Below are 24,618 nucleotides of genomic sequence, written 5' to 3'. Positions count from 1 at the left end.
AACACAGAACACTGCTGTTTTCTCACTCCTGTCATTTTTGTTGTGTTTTTATATTGTTACTGTGAAGAATGCCGCACATATTTACATATTCATCTAAACGCCGCTCTCAGTGCTGTCTGGGATGTTCAGTAACAGTAAAACCGCTGCTAAGGAATTTCGAACTACTTTTTACCCCTCAAGCGAAAAAAAAAAACAATGCCTCTACTTAACTGATCAGTGCAATTCTTCAAACCGTGGACACAAGCACAACATTTAAGTCAATGAAAGAGGTCACAAGAAGTATATTAATTTCAAACCAGCCACAAATTAAAGAGGCTTCCACCTCAGCTCAATTAAGAATCAAGAAGATTAGTTTTAATTTAACATCTTATGAAAATCAACTGTACATAATCATTTTGTTGTAATATATGGTACAGATGTGTATTGTATATGGCACCTTTCTGAAGGACAGTTCCACAGGCAGGTCTGCATTGAAGTTAAACAGGGCTACAGCCTCTCCGTACTCTAGCACCTGGACGGTGGGAGACTTTATTGGCGTGGGCTTCTCTGTTGGAGGAATAATCTGAAGAAAAAAAACATAGGAATGAGTGTAAATGAAAAGAATATGGTGTGGAGTGTTTTTTTTCTTTTTTTTTTTGCATACATATGGACATACCTCCACATAACTGGTGGGAAAGATCCCCACTCTCCCATGATGCTCTCCTTCATACCAATTCGCATCCACTTGCCGGTGTATGTACACTACATCACCTTTTTGTAAGGTCAGCTCCCTATGGATGAGAGATTAAAAAAATAATAATAACTTGTATTTTATTGCGGTGGCATTAATACAGAAGCTTGTTTCCACCACTGAATCAAAAATAAAACAAAGTAATTGCAACTTTTCCACTCATGATTCTGACTTTTTTTTATTTTTTAGAAATTGAGTGTTTACTTCTCGCAATTCTGACTTTTTTTTCTCCGAATTGTGAGTTATAAAGTCAGAATTACACGGTTTAAACTCGCAATTCTGTCGTTTTTCTTAGAATTGCGTGATATACTGTAAACTAGCAATTGCCAGTTAAAGTCAGAATTGCAAGATAAAAACGTACTATTCTGACTTTTTTCTTGCAGTTGCAAGTTTATATTTTACAATTCTGACTTTTTTCTATCGATTCTGACTTCTTTTCTCAGAATTGTGAAAATTAAACTCGCAACTAGGAGATATATCTATAGAGTCAGATAATGAGGGGGAAAAAAACCTGTTTTCTTACATTTATAAGTTTACATTACACAATTCTAATTTTATATTGTAAATCGCAATTGCGATATAAACTATAATAAAAAGGATGGTGATATAAAAGGGTAATTGAAAGAAATCACAATTACCCTTTTTTATTCAGTGGAGGAAACAGGCGTCCATGCATTTGCAATGCTTTTTGTGTTGTATCAGACTTTCCCGAATCCTTCTTATACTGATCCCAATTCTGCAAATGATGAGGAATAATGAAATCTGTCTTGTGTCTTTTGATTCTACTTACTTTGGTGACTGTGCTTGGAAATTAAATTTGGCTCGCGCTGCTTTCATCTGTGTAAACAAACATACGTTCTTTCAAAACAATATTTTAATTATATATAATTTAAATATTTACTTTCCATTCAAACCTCGTATAGAAAAATGATCAAATACTGTACCTTTCTCTCTTCTTTCTTAGGTGGGAAATCCATGTCTGATGACATTATGTGATCTGTAGAGGAAAGTGAAGACCAGAAATGAGATATCGGCCCATAATATATCAAAATCAAAAGCAGAATTGGGTCTATTGTTAGCTTACAAGTTATTGGGTTGTTATTCATATTAAAGCACTTTTAGGCCCAGGGGTGAAGGATGTGGTGATCATGTGAAGGATCTCTTGGTTATCTTGACTGATGAAAATTAAATGGTTTCTGTGCACACTGGCTGTTTTAATAAGGGGTTTTCTTTGATCACTTAATATTCTATGTCAGTTGATGTCACTTTTAATAAAAAGATCTGAAAATGACTATTTCTGGTCATTTGATATTTTAGCCATTTCTTTTCATGAATATTTCAAAGCATGTCAAGTCACGGCCGTTTGGAGTCAGTAAGATTTATTTTTTTACATTTTATTTTTTTTTCGTTCAAAATCTTTTTTTTTTATTAAGAAAGGATGCATTTAATTGATCAAATGTAACAGTAAAGACATTTATAAAGTCATAAAATATTTAAATTTAAAATAAATGCTTCTCTTTATTAGCTTCCTATTTATCAAATAATCCTGAAAAAATTATTTATTCATGTGTAAAATATTAAGCAGCAAATCAGCATATTAGAATGATTTCAGAAAAATCATGCTGAAAATTTAGCTTTGAATGACACGAATGAATTACATTTGAAAATATATCCACATAGTTACTTTAATTTGCAATAATATTTCACAATATTATAATATTTTCATTATATATTTGAACAAATAAACGCAGCCTTTTTTAATAAAATCTTACCAACCACAAACATTTGTATATTATTGAGGGATTTTAAGAATTAATCAAATTAATTTGTGTTGTATCTTTAGTTTTTGGGCTCAATACTGGTTCAATGGGCCTCCAGCTCTGCACTCGTTATTGTGTTTACAATGGCAGAGTCTTTCTCCATTTATCTCCAGGAAAAACAATTGGATAAATCTAATCGGCAATCAAGACCTCCATCCTGCTACTTGTTACACGCTTCCTGTTCTGCTGAACAATGATGTACTTCATTTGTTTTTCTCGTTTCACAGAAATGTGTTTACTTTGTAGTAATTGGGGGGAATGAGAGGAGAAGAGTGGCAAAAAGTACAAGGAAACAGGAACCACAGGCGAGGAGGGGATAAGAAGATGACTATATCTTACCATCAGCATGCATGAAGTTCACCGTTGTGCCCTCCTTTACAGCAGAGCAGGGGATTGTGGGATAGCTGGGAAAGAAAAATAAAATGATCATGTGACAAATCTAATCCAAATACTGTAGATGCAGAGCAAAACACTGAAGTAAAAAAACAGCAAGGGTAAAGTTCTTAATTTATGATATGCTTATATGACTGGAGATCTCAACAAATTTACCAAGACACCAAAACGCAATGCAATTAGATTGAACACGAGCTTAAAACATTTGTCATTATCTTCCAAGACCATTCATTTATTTTACAGCTCTACATTCAACTAATACACAAATAAATACTGTAAACAATTACAATGCAGATACACCAATGAACAACAGAGACCTCAGTCTCCTGCGCTTTGAAAATAATAACCCTGAAGGACTCAAGGAAGACAGGAAGAAATCCATAAAACACAACAGATGGTCTGTCTCAGCCATGAGGACCGAAATGAGAATATTCATGAATATGTGACAGACCAGAGAGAGATTTAACTAATGGTGGAGGATTCTCCTGTACTAAACCTCTTTAAAACATATTGCTGCACAAGATAACATTTCTCTTTTTTTTCTACCCCTTATGTTTTAAGCCTAAACATTATGATTTATGTAGTAAAAGTGCCCCATTTTAACAATATTTATACAAATTATTGTAAAAACTGCAATGTGTGTTATATCAAATATCATGCTGATAAAAAGGCAGCAAACCAATTCTTGAACCCAACAACCAGTTACTATGTTAACAGGTTTTCAGCCTCAGGGTTATTAATCGTCCCAGAAAGAGGGAAGCTATAAAACTGTCCTCACTCTGTATCCTTTTTGTAGCAGCAGGGGCATTTATGGCATTTGGAGGGTGGGGAGAGAGTCAGCGGGGCGCTGAAGGGGGCAGAAACCATCGACATGTCACAGAAAAACAGAGCCAGAACTCAAGAATGTGTCAGATCCAGTGAGATACAGGCCCCTGGTGAGCAAATACTGAAGCTTAAGGTGTCAGAATGGGCATGAATATCTGAAGTAGGACCAAAGTTTGCCTTTTATAGCGCTGTTGTGTCAAAGCACATAAAGAGAGGGATAACTGCTTGAAGAGCAGCGATGCAGACAGAAAACTACAGACACACACACATCCAAAGTGTCTGAGAACTGAAACAATACTGTACCTCTTTATTAACAAGATGAACGAGGTCAAGTGAGTAAAGACCCAGACATCCTCAATTTGACCACACACGCTTAGACTTAAACCCACACACACACACTCTGACAAATACACAAACACATGTAGAGGCAAAAAGAGCTCAGCATGGGGTCGGGTATGTAGGCCGCCGGCCAAAGAGTCAACAATTAACCAATCAGACGAGGAGACAGGCCGGGCATGTCATATGACCTTAATAAGTGAAAACAACAGAGACTCTACTGCATGTGTCACATGTCATCATCATTAACTACACCATTTTATTATTAGATGTTATTTCTGCAAAACACTCTAAAGAAACTACTTTGCCCCTCCTGCTTCATATGAAGGAACTTAATATTATGATATATATAAATTAAGAACAAACAAATACAGAGATTATAATGCTGGATAAATATTATATCATATTATGCTATATTATATATATATATATATATATATATATATATATATATATATATATATATTAACTTCTATACAAATGACATAAAAGCCATTCTTAACTATATAACATATATACAATTAATTAAATTAATTTTCTTTAGACTATGACTGACCCTGAAGTGCATTTTATAAAAATAAAAGATAAAATTAAAAAGTATATTTACTAAGTTTTGTCATATTTGGCTAACTTTTAGGGGGAAATTTGTTCTCAAAGTATAATTAAGTAAACTACTGTAGGCTTACCTGTTTTCTTGTCTGTTCTCTTCTGTTCTTCTGGTTGCTGAGTTGGTTTTAGCTCCCTGTAAATAGAAATCACAATTTCATTCAGCTCTAACACACATGAACTCTCTCAAAGACCAGTTAAACAGGAGCATTTGGGAGCAGCTTGAATGCAATCTCAAGAGGCGGTGACCGTTCCTGCACTGAGAGCTGCACGCCTCCCCTGGGTCCTACACTCCTTCATTGAGCTCACATTGTAAATGTGAATCAGATGGAACTGCTGATGTAATCAACTAAGATTTCCACAGTTTAGAATTCACCAGCACAGGGAGAGCCATAAAGCCTTAATCAATTAAAGGTGCAGTATTCCTTGAGCCAAAAGCTCATTTTAGATTAAAGGGATAGTTTGATTTTAAGTGAATAGCAATATAGATTTGTGAATATGAATCATAAGTATGAGTCTGTTGGAGCTGTGACTGATTTAGTGTCCTTTCAGTTCTGTAGTGTTGAACAGAGCAATAAGAACTTTTTTTGTTTTCAAAGAACAAAAGTAAAGTTTGAAAAAAGATTTGAAAGTTTGACAAAAATGAAAGTTTGAAATTAAGTTTCATATGCTCACAGTAAATCATTATCAAAGTAAAGTAAAAACAGTAATATTGTTATATATTATTACAATGATTAATATATTACAATTATTATTACAATAAATATATATTTTTTTTAATTATAAAAATAACAGTTTTCTAATTAAATATATATTTAAAAATGTAATTTATTCTAATGATGGCAAAGCTGAGATTTGAAATGTAAAGTGAGCTGAGAAAGAAATTAATACTTTTATCGAAAAAAGTATGCATTAAATCAGTCAAAAGAGACAGTAAAGGCATAATATTACAAAAGATTAATATTTCAAATAAAAGCTATTTTTTGAGCTTTTAATCAATCAATGAATGGATTAATATTTTTGATCAAATAAATGCCTTGGTATTTTATAAAATAAAGGGCAACTGGTCATTTTTGGGTGAACTGTTCCTTTAAGAATCACAAAAAGAGAGATGGATCAAATAAACAGAGCTGGGATATAAAGAGCAGACACTGCGCAGGTTGGCGTGACTCAAACGAAGGCTCAGCAGTGGGCGGCTGCAGACTTTGGCTGTTCGGCATGTCAGGAAGTGACAGAGAGGATCAGCATGCACAGCTGTCAGATCAGAGCCAACATCCAGCAACCTGAAGCACACTGACAGGAAGATAACAGTGGACCTTTTTTTTGGCATAACAAAAGAGAGCTTAAGATTAATACCTTGTCTGAAGGGTGTGGGAATTTTAAAGAAATCAATGAGGCCTTCATGGATGACTAAAGTCTAGCTAGAAGTCCAAAAGATTTAAAAGCCATTTAGAGCAACTGATACAGTACGCCAAATACTTCACAAAACTCTGTCTTATCTAACTGCTGTGTCTCTGTTTTCCTTTGACTCTCGCTCTCTAAAACTTCCAAGAAAGTATTTGTTTAGTATTTGCTGGGCAAAATTCAGAACTGAAGTATTCTGAGTATGTGTTTGAAATGAACAGGCCACAAAACACAATAAATCAAACTGGAATTTCAACTGGATTGACAGGAAGACTTGCAAAACAGTTTAGTTATTTAAAATGTTCATTTTTAGATCATAAAGTTAGAATAAATATTCAAGTGTGGTTTCATGGAGGTGTGTGACAGAGGGTTTAACTGTGAGTGTGATGTGTAGATGGGAGGGTCAGTACCTCACCCCTGCCTCGCCGCTGCTGCTGCTTCTGGGACAGTCTCCTCTCCAGACCACGAATGTCTGAGTCCAGCTCCGCCTCAAAGCGGTTCAGCTCTGACACAAGCGTCGCCTGCACAACAGCATGACAGCCAGGTGACACACTGGAAATGATGTGTTGGTCCAAACGCAATCTGGGACTTCATGCAATTTCATGTAAATGAAACTTTGAAAGTGTGAAGATTCTTTAAACACAGTATAATGAATGGTGATAATATTCCATGTCCAATATTTTCATAGGAGAAGAGCGGGAAAAGAATCTGCCTTCATTTATTCAGATTATGTTGATTACGTAAGATATTACAATATCTTCTTCAGACTGAAGGCTTACCCAGAACAGATTTTTAATCAGTAAATGATGCGACACTGTAACAAATGCACTTTTAATAGTAGGCTACTGCAAGAAAATTCAAAATAAACATGCAGATTGTCGGAAAGTGAGATGTGCAGATGGATGTCAGACACTCACCTCTATGGAAGGAGACTGGGAGTGAGGTTTCACTGGGCTGTGATATGAAGGCAGCTGTGACTCAGATCTCAGAGACTGAAAAACAACAATAGTACAGTATCATTAAGCCACATTCATAACCATATTGTATTTTTGAATCACATAGTGTTGAATCAAATCGAAATCGGATCATATTGCATTGCACTGGTAGCTGCTTCATATGTATCTTTAATGTATCCTAATGTAGGAAATGCATCAAGATTCAAATCACATCAGCCTCAGTTATGAAGATGCACATCCCTAATACACTAATAACTATAAAATCAGTTTATTAAAATTGCCCGATTTATTGGTTTACATGCAAATCAATAATCTGGCAATGCATGTAAACTGCGTTTTCAAAACTGTATTAAAAATCTGGTTATTTCCTGGTGGTAGCATATGAAAACATACACTGTAAAAAATTACTGTGATTTTAACGGTAAAAAACTGTGAAAATGCTACAGTACAAACCTGTTTACTGGTTAACGGTAATTTCCTAAAAGTAAACTTTACAGGGAAAACCCGTAAACTTACGTTCCCAGAATTCTCTGCGTTGCATTTCAAATTTTGTTTGAATTTGATGTTTTTTCTTTGAAATAACTATGTTTCTTCTTAATTTTTTCTCATCTGTTATGTTTATTAGGTTTGTATGTTACATAAAATGTTGTTAAATTAATGTTTATTGCATATTTCAGTTTAATGAGTCTCACCATGATGGTGTTTAGTGCTTGTGTGAATGACACCGTGCACCTTCTATTTATCTTATTATTTAAAAGCTGCTTGTGATGGGCTTTGTTTCACCACATTTCTCTCTCTCAACACCACCTGCTTTTGGTGGTTACCAGTGTAATACAAAGGTACAAAACAGATTTCAGTGCTTTAATAAGTTAATATATTAATATTATATCAGTTAAATTATGGTATTAAACTGTAAATATAAAGTAAAACCGTTAAACCTACAACAGTTTTACCGTATTTTTTACGGTATAATTCTGGCAACCACAGCTGCCGGTTTTTTACCGTATATTTTACGGAATATTTTTAACAGTGTACAGTAAACACCCATGTGCCGATTGGTTTAGGAATAAGCTGATTATGACCATAGGCATATAAAGGAAAACGGTTTAATCCGTTTACATGACCACACTCGTTGTCATCTTATTAAGCATAATCAGTTTATGAATGTGCAAGTAAACGCACTTAGTGATATTAAAATTTATAAGACCTACAAGTACAAGACACACGTAAGAACTTAGGAGCCATGTAACTATAAACCTGATGTGTTTGGCCTCATTTAATTGTTAGGTAAAGAGCAGACTTCAACAATTTGCTGTTTTACAAGCGCTCCAGACAGGTAGGATCATGTGAAAAGCTCCTCACTCTCACATATCTTGGCAGATAATAATCTTATTGAAGCCAAGTCAGACATCCAGAACTGTTAACTAACTAAGACAAGATAAGTGACGTCTCCTTTCTAATATGTTAACAAAATAAGGCTGTCTTTAGTGACAGCTGTCACATTAAGGGAAAACAGTCTGAAAGTAGAAACAGCTATTGACAGCTCTACAAACTACGGTGCTGTTAAATCACACAAGCGGTTAACAGGTTTAATACGCATCACAAGACTGCCTTCCTTCGCACAGCTCCACAACTGGAGACAAAACAATAGATTCTTTCATTCTCATATTCACACTGAGCCAAACATAAATTCAGTCATAAACAATCAGGGGTCCTGACAAACATCTTAATCTGAGAATTTATATTAACTAATAATCCATATTCTCTCATGGCCCTCGAATAACACAACTTTGTGATGTCAGAGCCAAGTAAAAAATCATTCTGATTCATAATTACTGAGGAAATAAGTGATTATTAACCTTTACAGAAAGCATAAACATCCAGCACAACAGTATATGGACATACAGATGCCCCTTACCATAACCATGTCTCTGATTATTTGAGCTGTATTATTAATATTTCTAATAAAACTGAACACCTTTTTGGCAGAATCTGTTGTCACAGAGCTTTTGTTCCAACTTCCAGATGATCAAGTCCAAACTAACGTGTACAAGTAGAAACCAGAAAGCAAAGTGCTCACTCCTCCTCTTCATATGTCAAACGCACTGAGGTGTGAATCTCGTTCAAATGTGACTGCTCAGGTCTCACAATAAGCAAATTTAGGAATAAAGTTTTCTCACCAAAGCTATGATTTGAATCAGATGGACTGGCACCGGGGACCGGGTCTGTGTATCATTTGATTTTTAGAGGGAAAAGTTGCCAAAAAGCATCCAGATGGCATATTTTTGCAGTTCTAACACACTTTATTTTTTACTTGCCAGTTGTCCAAAGCATTATAGTGTCTGTTGAAAGTCTTTTTGTTACCGTGTGTTGGCATTCCACCAGTCCACTATCCCTTTAAAGCTTTGAGACTAAAACACCTCGTTCTTAAAAGGATATCTGATCTTAATCGGGTATAGATCACACCTAACAGCATCATTATACAAGAGCATGTTCCTACACCTTTCCATGGCCAGTTATTCAGTGCAGTCTGAATATTCACTTCAAATGCATATATTTATAAAGAACATAAAGCTTAAAATGTCTTGTAGTTTTAAACCTCTGACTTTTAGAGACTTTTAGAGAGGAGTGTCAAGTCAAGCCAGTTTCTCAGAATCTCGCCAAAATCGAGTGATGATTACTATAACTGCTACGCATACACAAGCTTTTCCCAGCACAATTTTCACTAATTAACATACAAATGTGCACAAACAGAAATATGCACCTTAAAATATGTAATATATGTACCTTAAAGGTGCTAAAGGGACAGAGATGTCCCTTTAAGGGTAAAGCCCCAGTGACAAGATGCTTTACCCCTGAAGGTACAACATTTATTCTGAGAGTGAACTAATGTAATTGTGAATGAAGTCTGAGGATATAAATGTATTTTTACTTAGTCACACCCCACTGTACCAAGTGATATATAATCCTCACATATATATATATATATATATATATATATATATATATATATATATATGTATATATAGCAGGACAGGACCAACTACTTTTCCAAGCATCTTCTCTTCACTCAATCGTTAATAAAAAAATTTAAAAAAAGCAGAAGTCTGAATTCAAAACTCAAAATTAAAGCACCTTGCATGAACCCTGACCTAAGTATAAGCATTAGTAAAAGTGACAAACTAACTAACCCACTTACAAAATGCCGATAGACAGTAACAAAAGCTTTCAACAGACAACTCTAGACAAGTGGCAACATAAAAAAAAAGTGTTTTGTAAAACAACGTGCCATTTGAATGCCTTTCAGCTCAGCTTCATTTTATAATACACAAACCCCACCAGCCTTTTTCTAGTTTCCAATATTTCTAGTTAAGCTGCAGAGGTGATGGTTAATGTCTCTTACCCGACTACGGTCCTCTTCTGCTCCCTTTCCAGGCTCAAAGTCAAAAATACTCTTGGGTTCTGGGTGCTTCCCTGTGTCGCCCAGATCAGCCCTGTAACACACACACACACACACACACACAGGCCACTTTACTACGCAATCGTTGTTTCTTGCAGAAACAGATCCTAACCTGCCCAGTGTCTGTGTAACTCTATCTCTCTCTCTCTCTCTCTCTCTCTCTCTCTCTCTCTCTCTCTCTCTCTCTCTCTCTCTCTCTCTCTCTTTCTCTCTCTCTCCGTCTCTCTCTCTCTCTCTCTCTCTCTCACCAGTCGGGCAGGGCTCCGTGAGGGGTGAGGGTGAAGGGGTTTGAGCGCCCGTCCTGCTGGACAGAATCTGGAGGAGGAGATGATGACAGCTTCCCTGTTGCCATTGAAAAAAGACATTTTAATGAGCGTATACAGTAGATACTTCACACTATTATTCAAACTGAGAATAATTTCTTTATCTCTATACATCAAATACCAAGCTTTAACAATTTAATTGGGCACAAATAAGTGTAAAAGACATACAGTAATTGTGAATCACAGAATATAGAGCCCAGAAAAAAAGTCTAATGATTTCATATGAACTATTCAGCTACTCACTTTCTCTCCAGTCAAGCTCAGACTCTGCAAGAGTAAAAACATACAAGTTAAATTACAAGAAATGACCCTAATATAGCTATATTAGCTTTACTAACTAATTAGGCATGCATGATATATTGCTACCATATCAACTACGGGCAAATATTAGATGTTTAGAATGTTTGAATATTTTATTTTTATATTTATACAAAATAGTGTATAGCTGTATAAAACGGTTATCACATAAAAAAAAAATCCATAAAAATGTATCAAAGTTTCCATAAAAATTTAGAAACTGTCTTCAAAACTGATAATAACAAGAAATGTTTCTGAGGGATCTTATGGCACTGAGTAATGATGCTGAAAATTTAGCTTTGCATCACAGGAATAAATTACATTTGAAAATATATTTAAATACAAACCCATTTTTTTTAAATAGTAATAATATTTCACAATGTCTGTGTTTTTATACTGTATTAAATCAATTCAGCCTCGGTGAGCAGAAGAGACTTCTCTCAAAATATTTAAAATATCAAAACCAAACATCTGAAGAATAGTGTAGATTATATAATACTGTATGTATCAGTTATTGGACATAAAAAAAACAAGCAAATAAATAAAAAGCAACGTGCCAGAATTGTAGTATTAATACATACCTAAAATCCATAAAAATATACATTAAACTGTACTGAACTTCAGATGTTTGGCTGCATCTTTATAGCTATCTAAAACCTCCTCAATATCTAGGAGCTGATGTGATTTAGTCCTTAATCATAAGAGCTTTTCTGGTTAACACCAAGCAATCATGAACTATATCACCATTAAAATCATGGGAGAATGAATGACTGCGTAATAATTGTAATGTAAGTCTCTTTGGATAAAAGTGTCATTTTTAATGACCCACTTACTATACTATTTAAAGACCAGATACCATGTAAGATGATCACATGACAGCCAGCTATTAACTTCCTTCTTTCTATAAGCTCAGTAAGTCTGAGTTAAACCAGGTGTCTATGAAAACACACTGAACAAGATGTGTAACGCAGCTTTATGTTGTTCATATTTACTCAACTACATCAGCTGCTGTTCCAGTTATTAAACTGGAAACTTCTGTACATTAATCAAGCGCAGGACTCTGGCCAAATATCCCAGAGGGATTTTGTGAAGTTTGGTAACAGCAGTCAGTGGTAAAGCAGGAGTTTGTGTTACAGCAAACCTACACGCGTCTGCTGCTGTTGTCTAAAACCAGCTAAAACCAGTTTCATTGTTTACAATAATAGTTTGTGCTCTTTACATTTTTATGACTTTGAAAACTTCTAACTCAGAAGCTTCACTGCTGAGGCAAAGGCACAGTTCGGTATCCTGAATCGCATCATGCTCAGCAAAGCCTATCTGGTTCCACTTTCAAAGGGTCACTTCTCAGTGAGCTCCACATGTGCTGAAAGGTTAAACAATGTTCAAGAAATGAGGTCTAAAATTTCTAACCAAGAGTTTGGCTTTATTCTTTCTGGATCAGTGCAGAATGTGACAGACAATAATGGAGAGGAATTTCCTCATTTTTTCAGAGAGAGAGATAGGAGGAGAGCACATACCCTCTGGTTTCTTGTGGATTTGTCTAAACATGCTCCTATACCAGTCCTTGGGTTTGTTTACGCTCTGATGAAAGGGTTGGGAAAGAGAAAAATGCATTGTTTTAAATAAAAACAAAACATGCTGGCATAAATGGTGTACTAAATATTTGTAATCAATATTTTTGTCTTGTTTACAAGTAAAATATCTCAGCAGAATAATTAAAAAAAAAAAAGCTTAACAAATAATTTAATAAAATTCTAAAAATATATATTGATTTTTTTATATTATTATATCTTGAGCATATCTTTAAGTTTTTCATACCCCGCTGGCAAACACTTTTTCTTGTTTTTATAATAAAAAATTATAAAAAATTCAGCGAGATTTATATTTAATAATTTGCTAATGGGGTAAGAACAATAAAATTAACACAAGAGACGTTCTTAATATCTATAACTTACCAAATCTTTCCTCTCAAATACATAAGTTTTGAGATATTCTCATATTTTTATCAATATTTTGAGAAATTATGTTTAATTTCTTTCTTTCTTTTCTGTATTTAATGTTATACTTTTTGCCATTTTAGTTAAAGTTTTAGTAATTTTGTTGTTTTAGTTAGGTATTTTTATTAGTATTTTGTGTATATATATATATATATATATATATATATATATAGTATTTATTCAGTTTTATTTCTGATTTTTGTTATTTTTAGTTATAGTTACACTTGCCAAAATAGCTTATATAAATAAATAAATAATACAATATATACACCGTATATAAAGTGTATGTGTGTGTGTATATATATATATATATATATATATATATATACTATATTGACTATAATATTCTGCTGATAACCAGCACACTGTGTATTCATGGCTAATTTACATATAAAAGAAACAATAGTTATTGATTTCATTGTTATTTCTAACTGTCTGAAGGTGTGACACAGCAATGCATCCTGGGACTGCAGTGGTTGAGTGAGACTCACAGATCGGGATGCGATTGGCATGCCTGTCTCATCTACAGGACCTATTCCAGAGAACTTGATTAAGCGCTCCTCTCCGGTACAAGACGTCCTGGGCAACGTGGCAGAACCTCCGGTCCGTGTCCCACCATTGGATAATCCAACTGAAAGACAGAGAGACAATTTAACACAATTTAGTAGAGTGATATCAAAACTTATCAAAAGTTTTGTTACCATTTGTCTGAGTCGGCCCGTAGTAGGATCCGAAACTCTGTCTTGTTAATCCACCTCCATTGACCTCTGCGACCTGCTGGAAACATTAGGGCACAGTCATATGACAATCATATTCTAATAGTGAATTAAAGAGTATAATGTAAATAGGAAACGTTAGTTATACTGTATATAGCACATATCAGTTATACAACAACAACAAAAATGTCCCAAAAACATGCCAGTTGGAGTGATATCTAATGCAGTCGCATTCAAAGTAGATTAAGTGTTAAAATACTTCGCTTGGGGACACTATATTTAAATATTACAAATAATTTAAAAAAATTCAAGTTTCTGTAAACAGGATTGGCAAACTATATTCTTTTTTTTTTTAAATATCACCACAAGGGGGCAGAACAATATAAGTTAAGTGTCTGCACACATTCAGTCCTGTCCAAGTCAAAGCAGTGTTATTCATTCATCCTTTATATATATATATATATATATATATATATATATATATATATATATATATATATATATAGTGACCTAGAAAGCTGCAGAACCTAACATTTTTCTTAAATATTGTTTTATCAGTTTACTGTGTGTCCAGGTTAAGATTACATTTAGATTTTCAGTGTGGTTTTAGACTTCTGGACCCCAGTGCACATGAATAATAAAGTCATCCACACTCGTCTGCAGCAGTAATGTGTTACGGCTGTGCTCTTGCCTTGTGCTGTGAAGACGCAGGGGCTGAGCTGATGTGGAACGGACTTGAGGGCAGTGTAGGAAGACCAGGAGAGATTACGACTACTTCCTGGGTCATATCCGGAGCCATGAAGTGCTGTCTGGATCCACTGCCGGGAAGAGCCTCATCCGAGAAAATGATCCGCGAGCCATTGAGATGGTCATGCACCGCCACTCTTCTCTGAGAGAAAAACACAGGTTTTATATTGTATTAGGCCTATCTCAAATCACTGTTTCCATCCATCTATTTAACCATTTTCCATACTGCTTTATGCTCCACAGGGTCACAGGGCTGGAAACCATCCCAGTGTTTTGGGACATAGCCAGGTGGGAGACACCCTAAACAACAGGGCCCAGGCAGTTTATAGTGTCCAAGTCACCTATGCCGAATGTCTTTGGATTATGGGGGAAAGCCACACAGAGATGAGGAGAACATGCAAACTCCACTGACTCAGCTGGGACTGCTGTGAGGTGACGGTGCTACCCACTGAGCTGAATCACAGTTTCCAAAGAAAACATGCTTAAGACATTCAGTCATGTTCTCAAGAACAGGAAGTGAAGGTTTAGATAGTTAGTTTTAGCAGTTAGCCCCAGTTGTTTTATACTGTAACTAAGGTTTATTCCTCTTCTGATTACCCTAGAGAAAAAAGAAGTGCATTTAATTATACTGAATGTGCACTTCTAGTGTACTTCTAGTGTACTGTATATTTTTTTAAATTGTATGTGCATATAAAATAATTTTAATGAAATAAAATTACATAAGGGTATTTAAAGATATATGTCCTTCAATATTTGCATTTAGTACATTCATTTAATTGTAAAACTTTTAACTTTTTTTCATTTTTATATATTATAAATACAGTTAAATACAATTTTATTTATATTTTTACATTTCAGTTTTAAATATATGAATTTTTAGTACTTCAACTTATTTCATTTATACTTTCGTTGCCAAAGCAATAGGGGTGCACCGATCGAGATCGGCCCATCGTTATGCGCATCTCATCAGTAAAGCCGGTTGTGTAATCAGCGGTTAATTCCATCAGGTGCGTGATTTCACATAGAGCAGCTGTTACTACACAGAGCCGTTGTTAACTGAGAAGCTGCGCAAATCCACGTTCATCATCAGCGTTTATTTGCGCAACTAGACAGTTAACAACGGCTCTGTGTAGTAACAGCGGCTCTATGTGAAATCACGCACCTGATGGAATTTACCGCTTATTAGATAACCGCCTTTACTGGCGAGATGCGAATTAACGATCAGCCGATCTCGATAGGTGCACCCCTACAAAGCAATATTTCTATTTTCACTTGTTATTGATTTCATTTGCTCTAGTGCAGTCAAATGATTAATTGCAATTTATCGCATCCAAAAGAAAAGTTTTTGTTAACATAATATATGAGTATATACTGTGTACATTTATTATGTATATATAAATATATAAATACAAACACATGCATGTATATATTTGAGAAAAACATGTTATGTTTATATATTAAATATATTAATATATATTATAAAATATATTAATATATATACACATGCTAATATTTTCAAAATATAAAGTGTGCATGTTTGCATGTTTCTATATAAATAATAAATAAACACAGTACACACTCAAATATGTAAACAAAAACTTTCATTTTGGATGCGATTAATCACTTCACAGCACTAATTTCATCCAATTTTTATATTACATTTTATTTCAGCTTTATTACAATAAACAATAAATTAAAAATAACAACTATTTTAACAGTTTTCGTTGTTTTACAGTTTTTCATAAGGATACACTTCGCAGTGAACAAAAACTGCTAAAATAGCAATATGTAGATTTAGTTGGGATGACATACCAAAACGCAGCTCATTCCTGAATAACTTTATTATGACTGGTTTAATTTATCATCTGAACAGAATAAAGAGTTCAGTTACCCAATTAACCAAGTCTAGCTACTGAGATCTGATTTCTGATTTCTTTGGCTAAATGAAACTTTCAATTCTGGTTTTGGTAAACGTTGCTATTGATAAATATTAAAACGTATTATCATATTATGTTTTATATTTTTGCCCCTGACCTTTTTTGAAAGGGTTTCGGGAAGCAACTTTAGCAATAATAAATCTGCTCTCTGGTCAGCTCCATTTGTTATTCATTCAAAGTATCAAATACAAACTGTCCATCCTCGTCCGTTATAGATTATGGATTTTCCAGCTTCTTACAGAGAAAGACTCTTTGTGGCGTAGTTTGAGGGGCCACAAGAGAAGAAACGACTACCTCATTACAGGGCCCTGTTTTACTGAGCTCCCTCATTCAAACTCTCTAAGGTGTGACTCTCAGCCAACAGAGTCATGAAGAGTTCACCGTGAATAACAGGTTAAGTTAGCATCATTGTGAAACGTCCTCCTGACCTCCTTTCCTCTTCCTCTTGACTCGAACCCCACCATCCCTCACTGACTGCTCTCTCTGTGACCTGAATAATGCTCCCTCTCTCCATGTGAACTCTAGGGGTCATGGGAAGATCCCTGTGTTCTCACAGATGGTGAAACTGTATCTTGTTAAATCATGGAGATGCTTTGTGAGCTGGGGGAACAGGGACTGGGGCTTTTTCATGGAAATCCAAGTCTAGTCCATAAATAGCTCTCTCTTTCTCTCCTCCTGTCATTGTGTAAAGGGCTGATTGTAACGTTTCTTTTTTTCTGTGCTTCCAGGGCATCTTTCAAGGTGATGCTGAACTGCCCAGGAGCTGCCAAGGATCATAAGTACGTGCAAGTGCAAAGCACCTCACATTAACATGGGGTTAGCAGATTGAGAAAAACAGAGAGCAAGCTTTGAACTTCTTTAGATGCTCTTACCTGAGACTGCATGTCATCTGCAGGGATCCTGGTCAGTAATCAGTCAGATCTCAGACTCACTGCCTGAAAGAAACAGCATTTTAAATTACTGTTATTTCTTTCTTTTTTGATTTATATCAGTGACTGACAACAGTATTCAGTTACTGGTGTAACTCTTGAACTAGTCTGTTAACACCGCTCACTACTACCACGCTTGCCATCTACTGTACGTTCAATGGAAAGCACTAAATCCTGCACAAAAAAAGTCAACAGATGGCATCATGTGATAATTAGCATATTGATGACATCACTGAGTCATTTTTGCATCCATATTTGTATTACAGCTAAATTTCATATAAAGCTCTTCTCATGTATATATTTGTTTAATACATTTAAATATATGCATTTTTCTGTTGACTACAGAACAAATATAAAGAAGTGACTGAAACATGGCAAACTGCAAAAATAAGTGACAATATCTTTAAGAACACTAATTGATAATAAAAAAAACGATTTAAGTCCGCTTAACTTTTTATTTATCAAAGAATCCTGAAGTACGTATCACAGGTCCCAAAAATATGAAAGCACAACTGTTTTCAACATTGATTATAAATCAGCATATTAGAATGATTTCTGAAGGATCATGTGACACCGAAGACTGGAGTAATAATGCTGAAAATACACCTTTAAATTAAAGGAATAAATTACATTTCAAAGTATTTTAAAATAGAATACTTTTTTTTTAATTGCAATTTTTAATTCCATTTCATTTATTTATTTTAAAGCAAATGCAACTTAATTTTTAAAATTTTTCAATAAAATGTATTTCCCAATTTCGTTTGGTCTGTGTTAGGCTTCTTAGGCTTCATAATGGCACCTCCCTGTATTTTATTTCTCTAATCATACACATGGATGATATGGATATTATTGGATTCAATCCCAACAGTTCTTTGCATGTTTTGCTCTCTCATTGTCATGGCCTTGTCTTGGATGCTCACAGTGGCTGTAACAACGTACTCTACCATGATATAACCTCAATCTGCGCTGTCGGTTTGTCAGAGTTCATTTCTGATTGCTTCAACACTTTTGATAAAAAATGAAATGTGCAAGACCAGAAAGTGCAACTACAGCTACAAAAAATCACAAGACTTTGTAATGTGAACTGCTTTGTTGCCATGGCACTGAAAAACTAAACAATGACCACCGCTCAAACTTTCCAACAAGTCATAAGTGTGTGAAAACCAGCACAGATGACCAATCATATCTGCTGTAAACATCCTTAGATATAACTGAACCAAAAAATGTGGAAAACTGTTTCAAACATACAAACATTTTCCTATAGCTCTACAAAAAAAAAAAAAAATGTTTAAAAACCACAAAAAAACTTAGTCATCATGGCAACCGGGGAAGTGTCCAACATAAAATGTTTCATATGACTTTAACTTTCCATTTGACATCAATGTTTCCCGCTCTGAGAGAGCAACCATGAAGCAAGCACTCCTAGAGTGTTTTCCATGTGAGATGATTAACTATGAACTGGAGACCATAATGACTGCCGTCAGTTTCCTGAATGCTGTATCCACTGCTATGAACACTGGGCTTTTCACACAGGGGATTATATGTTGGGTTATTCTCTTCTCTCATTCTCTTGGCCCAGATGACTCACCAGTCTTGAATGAGCTACATTGCATAACAGAAAACAATTGAGTGTGTGTTTATGTATGTGTGCTTCACAATGATCTCTCAGTATGTGAGGGTCCCACAGCGGGGGTGTTTATGTGCATGAGTGGCACTGCTTATTAACACATATGGATATGAATTGTATCTGTTAATGAGAGTGAACTCTGGGACAGAAGTGAAATAGGACTAAACATTAAAGGAATAATTCTTTCAAAAATTACATTTCTGTCAGTTATTCGCCCTCGTGTCATTTCAAATGCAAAGTTTCTTCAGGGAACACAAAACTTTTGCAAGTGAACGAAGATTTTCTCTGTGCAACGCAAAAGATTTGCAAATAAACAAAATTACTCTGCAGAACACAAAAGTTTTGCAAGCCAACTAATTATTTGAAAGTGAATGTAAAAATTCTCAGGGAAAGTTTCTCTGGGAAATGGAGAAGTTTTGTGACTAAACACAAAGTGTTTTAAGGAGAACACTAAAGTTTTTCTGGGAAGTTTTACAAGTGAACAGTTGTTTGGGGGGATGCAAAGGTTTTGCATTTAAATGCAAAGTTTCTTGTGGGAACAGGAAAGTTTTGTAAATTAAACAAAATTTCTTGGGGGAACACAAAAGTTTTGAAAGCAAACCATTTCTTGGGGGAACACTTTTTGCAAGCCAACGTAAAAGATTTGCAAGTAAATGCAAAGTTTCTGTGGGAACACAAATATTTTTCAAGTGAACACAGATTTTCTCCAACAAAAATGTTGTCTGTTCCTCACAGAAGCTATTACATGACTTAGACATAGATTAGCAAAAGTCAAAAAGTAGTACATTTTTTTTTTAAAGCTGGTGCTTTTTGTCATTGGAGTTTGGTTGAATCCATCCACATTCACTTTCATTGTATGTGAAATAACTGCCAGGGCATTCTGCTAAACAGCATCTTTTGTGTTATGATAAGAGGAAAGTGGGTTTGGCACGTGAGGGTGTGTACAAAACATTACAAAAACATTTCAAAACCCACATAATTTAGCATAAAAACAAAATAGTTTTCCATAGCAAACCACAAATTTTATATTTCCCTTTCATGACGTCATGTGACACATGCAAGGATCACAGCTGTATTTGACATGTCAACGTGTTACAAACAAATCATTCATGTTCCTTCTCGTCAGCAGTCAACTGAATTCAGTTTGTAAAAGGGTAACGATTTCAGTGCATTGAATTTAAACACTAAGGCCATTCATTTCACAATAAAGAAAAAGATGACCAACCTTTCGCCTGTTTTTTAATTTATAATTATGAAATCCCATTGTTGCAGACTGACATGCTTTGCAAAGTCATATATCTCAAGTCACTTAGTCAAAATAAAAGAAAGACACATAATACTCAATAGCCAGTTCGGAAATAGTACAACTACAAGTAAAGGAGAGTTGATTTATTGTACTGTCTGTCTCCACATGTACTGTATGGAGGAGACAAAGAGAGCTGTGTGTATGTGGAATTATACATCTGTATGAACCTGTCAGAGGACTAAATCCTGAAGCACTCAAAATCAGGGATGGGTCATGGTGGGCATGAGTAAGTTTGACTAGTTTTCAATGTTTATTTTAGTTTGACATTCAGACAGTTTGCACTCTACAACTCTTACAGAAATATACATACCATTTAAAAGTTTGGTACTTTTTTATATCAATATTTGCTTCTCATGTCTATTTGAAATATTCACATTTGAAATAGAAATGTTTTGTAACATTATAAATGCATTTACTGTCACTTTTAGTTCGGGGAACTAACCCTTTAATGCATCCTTGCTGAACAAAAGTCTCTAACTATCTTACTGACCCCAAATTTAGCTGTTCATATGTAATGGCAAAGCGAATAATCGCATCCAAAATAAAGGTTTTATAAATATATATTAAATAAATATACATAAAATATAAACGTAACTGTATGTAAATGTCATGTAAAAAAAAATTGACAGCACTATTCACGTTTGATCAATTTAATTAATTTTTGCTGAATAAAGTACTGGTTTCTTAAATTAACAAATAAGCAAACAAACTGATCCCAAATTTTTGAATGGTAGTGTATATTCAAATCAAAGGTTTTCCCTGCTTTAGAAGCACATAGCCTAGTTGTTTTTGGACAAAAGAACGTGCCTAATTTAAGTCCCCCCTGACAAAACCATACTAATTATACAGAGCTTCCTAAAGACCAGTTAGCTGACTCATATTCAGTCAATCAAATGACTACTCAGTTTGAGACCACTGTCTTAAAGGTGCATTCTAAAACAGAAAAATCTCTAAATCAAAACATTTATTCCTTGACGTGCGAATGAAGAAACTGTAGACTGGACTGCAATGCTGTTGGCTCCTCAGACCATTATTACCTAAATGAGCACTGTGTGAGAGAGAAAGAGAGAGCACAGCGCCCGACAACATTCTCTCAGGACTCCTGAAACACAACCTAATACGGTCACGTCTCCCTCAGAGATCCGTTGGTGAAAAATGCTCAGATTCTTCCTCAGAACACATTCAGCATAACTGCTGTTTGCTTTGAGCGCTCCAAGCTATTTTTGCAGATTACAAAACTCAAACAAGCATCTGCAATGCATAAATGTTGCATTCTTCTGACAGCAGGCTAGCAGACCTGATTTGTCCATTGTTTTCATCTGGGACATACAGAACTGTGCCGGAGGGTATATACATAAACTACATTTGACGTTATATTGGTCTATATCTACTAAATCACAGTCTTCAGTATCATATGATCCTTCAGAAATCAGTCTAATGTGCTGATTTGCTGCTCAAGAAACAGTTCTACCGATGTATGTTTGTATACAACACACAATTCTGAAATGTATTTGAAGAGCCAGTATGAAGTGATAAAAGGGGAGGTATTGGGATGATGTGGACGAGTGGGATGAGGAATGTCCCTGCGGAGGACTCTGTGAACTTGGCAATGACATCAGACACGCATCCCACAACTCTGAGGTCACTGGCACAAGATGGGATGGCTGGCCTGTTCTGCAATATCTGGAAATGTCTTTGAGCTCCACATTGCGCCATGTGTTTGTCACCTGCAAAGTATTTACTGGGGATGATCTAAACAAAGTTTTGGCATTCAAAAACCTTTATCCATTTAAAACAGATAAAACCGCAATAATCATCCACTTATAAAGCACTGACATACTGCAATACACAGTAAAGAGGATCCTAGAACCACAGAAACACCTTTGCATCCTGACTTCCAGGAAAAAATGTACATCAGCCATTCAGAATGGAGCTTTTGATTTTTGAAAGCCTGTACTGTACAATACACTTTAAACAGTCTTTGAATGTCTATTTAAAGGCATAGTTCACCCAAAAATGTATTCACCCTCAAGTCATTCCAAACCTGTACTTTTTTTGTCCACCAATTTAAATTCAATTATGTTTTGACTGCAATTGTATAAACAAAAACAGCTGAAACACTCTTCAAAATAAATTCTTTTTTGTTCTGCAATAGAATGAACAGATTTGGAACAATATTATATTCGAATTAAATATGTCTTTTAGGCTGTGACTACACATAGGTAGAAAAAAGCATTGCTCTTTGGCCTGCTTCATGGGAAAAGTGCAATCTAAATGTCAAAACACTGTCCTTCTGCTCTTAATTCAGTCCTTATCTGCGTTTCATCTTATTTTATAGGAACAGACATGCAGGAAATCTGTAAGACCTAAATGAAAAATCATTAACATTTAATCAGGGTTCTGCTTTTTATGAGCCACTAAGAGTTCCGGCACCAACATTACTAAGCATTACGGCCTTTAGCTCCAAGCAGTGAACATGCATGCCATCTGTGATGAGTAACTGGTTTGATTAGGACACAAACTCTGCTTAATGAATGTCTGGTAAACTGCAGGGGTCAGTAAGTTAATTACTGCAGTCAAATCACTTGCATATGCTGAAGATAAATCAGGCTGCAGTGATGCTCTATGCAGACGAGTGTTGCTTTAGCCAGATTGTTTTTAATAAAACCCTATAAACCACAAACTCCATTGTGTAATTGCATTCTTATTGGTTTCATCAATAACAGGGTCTATTTAATCCCACAACCAGCAATAGCCCTGAAATACAGTGTTATATTGATTATTCTATGCTGTGTAATAACAACACATTTGGGTCCATGACCATTTAGCAGTGTCAGCCCTTAAAATAATAGCAGCCAAATAACCTAATTATCCAGCTGCTGTGCAGCTTTAAGGATTCATCTACATTTAATTTAGAATTTAGTGTTTGATAACTTTATTAAATTTCTGTATATTTCCTACTTGCTGAAGGGCGCAGGTAAATATGACATGTATTATAATGTGTTTATGTGAAGATCTTTTTTCAAGTTTACTTCAATTAGAAGTTGTTACTTTTAAAAATAAATGTTAAAATCGGAAGTTCTCAATTATACTGTAAAGTTTAATGGCTGTAAACTCTTTTTAAATATATAAAAAAAGTTTAAATATATAAAAAAAAGCAATTTCCTAGAGATATCAGTAGTATTAGTATCAGTGAAATGTGCCTTCAGTCATAAAAAAAGATGCCATTAAACAAATATTTAAAAATATCTTTATGTTGTTTCTATATTAATTTGAAGATTGAATGTGAAATATTGCAATGACTTGAATAAAACCAGTTAACTTGGTTGTTACCATTTTTCTTTTTTTCAGGGCATACTCCCAATGACATCATCGCTGAAACGTTTCGTCAGGTGGTTTTATATAGAGATAACAATTTACCAGCCGAATCACAGTATTATGCCTTTCTTTTATGGCCTTTCTTTTATATTCTTTTTAAATAGCTCTGAAAACTATCCACATGCTCAAACTCTGTGGGAATCCAAGACATTTAGTAAAGTGAAATCATGTTTCCCACAGGGAACTTTATATGGATAGTTCACATAGAAACAAGGCTTATGTCATAATTTACTCACCTGCTTGCCGTTCAAAACCCGAGTTATTTAGTGGATGGATTCTGTGAAATATAAAAAGTGACTTTTTGACAAACATCCTGGTCATTTTTTTCAATACTATAAAAGTGAATGAGAATGGGGGCTGTCAAGCTCCAAAATGACCATAAAAATCCATAAAAGTAGTTCATATGGCTGATGCGTTATATTTACTGTAAGGTTTAATGATAAATAAGATTCCATTACAAGCTCAAATCATTCTTTTGAATTGGATCACCTCAAAGTTAACAGCTCACTGAGGGCAAGATTATCAGTGCATAACATATAAAACTATAGCCTAGTTTGACTTGGAATACAGCACATGAGTTACATAGACCACATTTACGATGCTTTGGAGTGCTTTTGGAAACTTTGAAAACTTCATTCCCCATTAATTGTAACTGCATGTTTGTGTCATTGAAGAAGCCCATATACTGTAGGTTTGGAACATCAGGAGGATGAGTTAAACGATGGCATTTCTGGTTGAACTTTTTTTTTAGGGCAACGTCACCAGTTACGAAGTCCAAGTCTCGGGTATGACTGAGTGACCTATGGAACATTAGTGAATGAGCTCCACCCA

The 24,618-nt window shown here is 35.0% G+C and overlaps 1 protein-coding gene across 6 annotated transcripts in view; it reads right to left on the bottom strand.

The window, feature by feature from the left end:
• The window catches only part of LOC132097507 (vinexin-like), a 52,674-nt gene that overhangs the window by 12,325 nt on the left and 15,731 nt on the right, over nucleotides 1–24,618 (bottom strand). For 5 of the 6 annotated variants that reach the window (XM_059503253.1, XM_059503254.1, XM_059503257.1 and 2 more), the window contains exons 2-17: nucleotides 17,420–17,482; nucleotides 14,555–14,752; nucleotides 13,849–13,924; nucleotides 13,639–13,778; nucleotides 12,668–12,731; nucleotides 11,097–11,120; nucleotides 10,779–10,872; nucleotides 10,474–10,564; nucleotides 7,032–7,106; nucleotides 6,525–6,635; nucleotides 4,791–4,846; nucleotides 2,890–2,954; nucleotides 1,675–1,727; nucleotides 1,521–1,567; nucleotides 656–770; nucleotides 437–562 (exon numbers count right to left, since the gene is read on the bottom strand). In XM_059503253.1, coding sequence (XP_059359236.1) covers nucleotides 437–562; nucleotides 656–770; nucleotides 1,521–1,567; nucleotides 1,675–1,727; nucleotides 2,890–2,954; nucleotides 4,791–4,846; nucleotides 6,525–6,635; nucleotides 7,032–7,106; nucleotides 10,474–10,564; nucleotides 10,779–10,872; nucleotides 11,097–11,120; nucleotides 12,668–12,731; nucleotides 13,639–13,778; nucleotides 13,849–13,924; nucleotides 14,555–14,752; nucleotides 17,420–17,431 — 1,347 coding nt within the window. In that variant the 5' untranslated portion in view covers nucleotides 17,432–17,482. The remainder of the gene's footprint in view (nucleotides 1–436; nucleotides 563–655; nucleotides 771–1,520; nucleotides 1,568–1,674; nucleotides 1,728–2,889; nucleotides 2,955–4,790; nucleotides 4,847–6,524; nucleotides 6,636–7,031; nucleotides 7,107–10,473; nucleotides 10,565–10,778; nucleotides 10,873–11,096; nucleotides 11,121–12,667; nucleotides 12,732–13,638; nucleotides 13,779–13,848; nucleotides 13,925–14,554; nucleotides 14,753–17,419; nucleotides 17,483–24,618) is intronic. The other variant, XM_059503255.1, reaches the window with a different exon arrangement.

The sequence above is a fragment of the Carassius carassius genome, chromosome 21, assembly GCF_963082965.1.
Source record: "Carassius carassius chromosome 21, fCarCar2.1, whole genome shotgun sequence".
NCBI lineage: Eukaryota > Metazoa > Chordata > Actinopteri > Cypriniformes > Cyprinidae > Carassius > Carassius carassius.
This window is presented reverse-complemented; position numbering and strand designations above follow the sequence as displayed.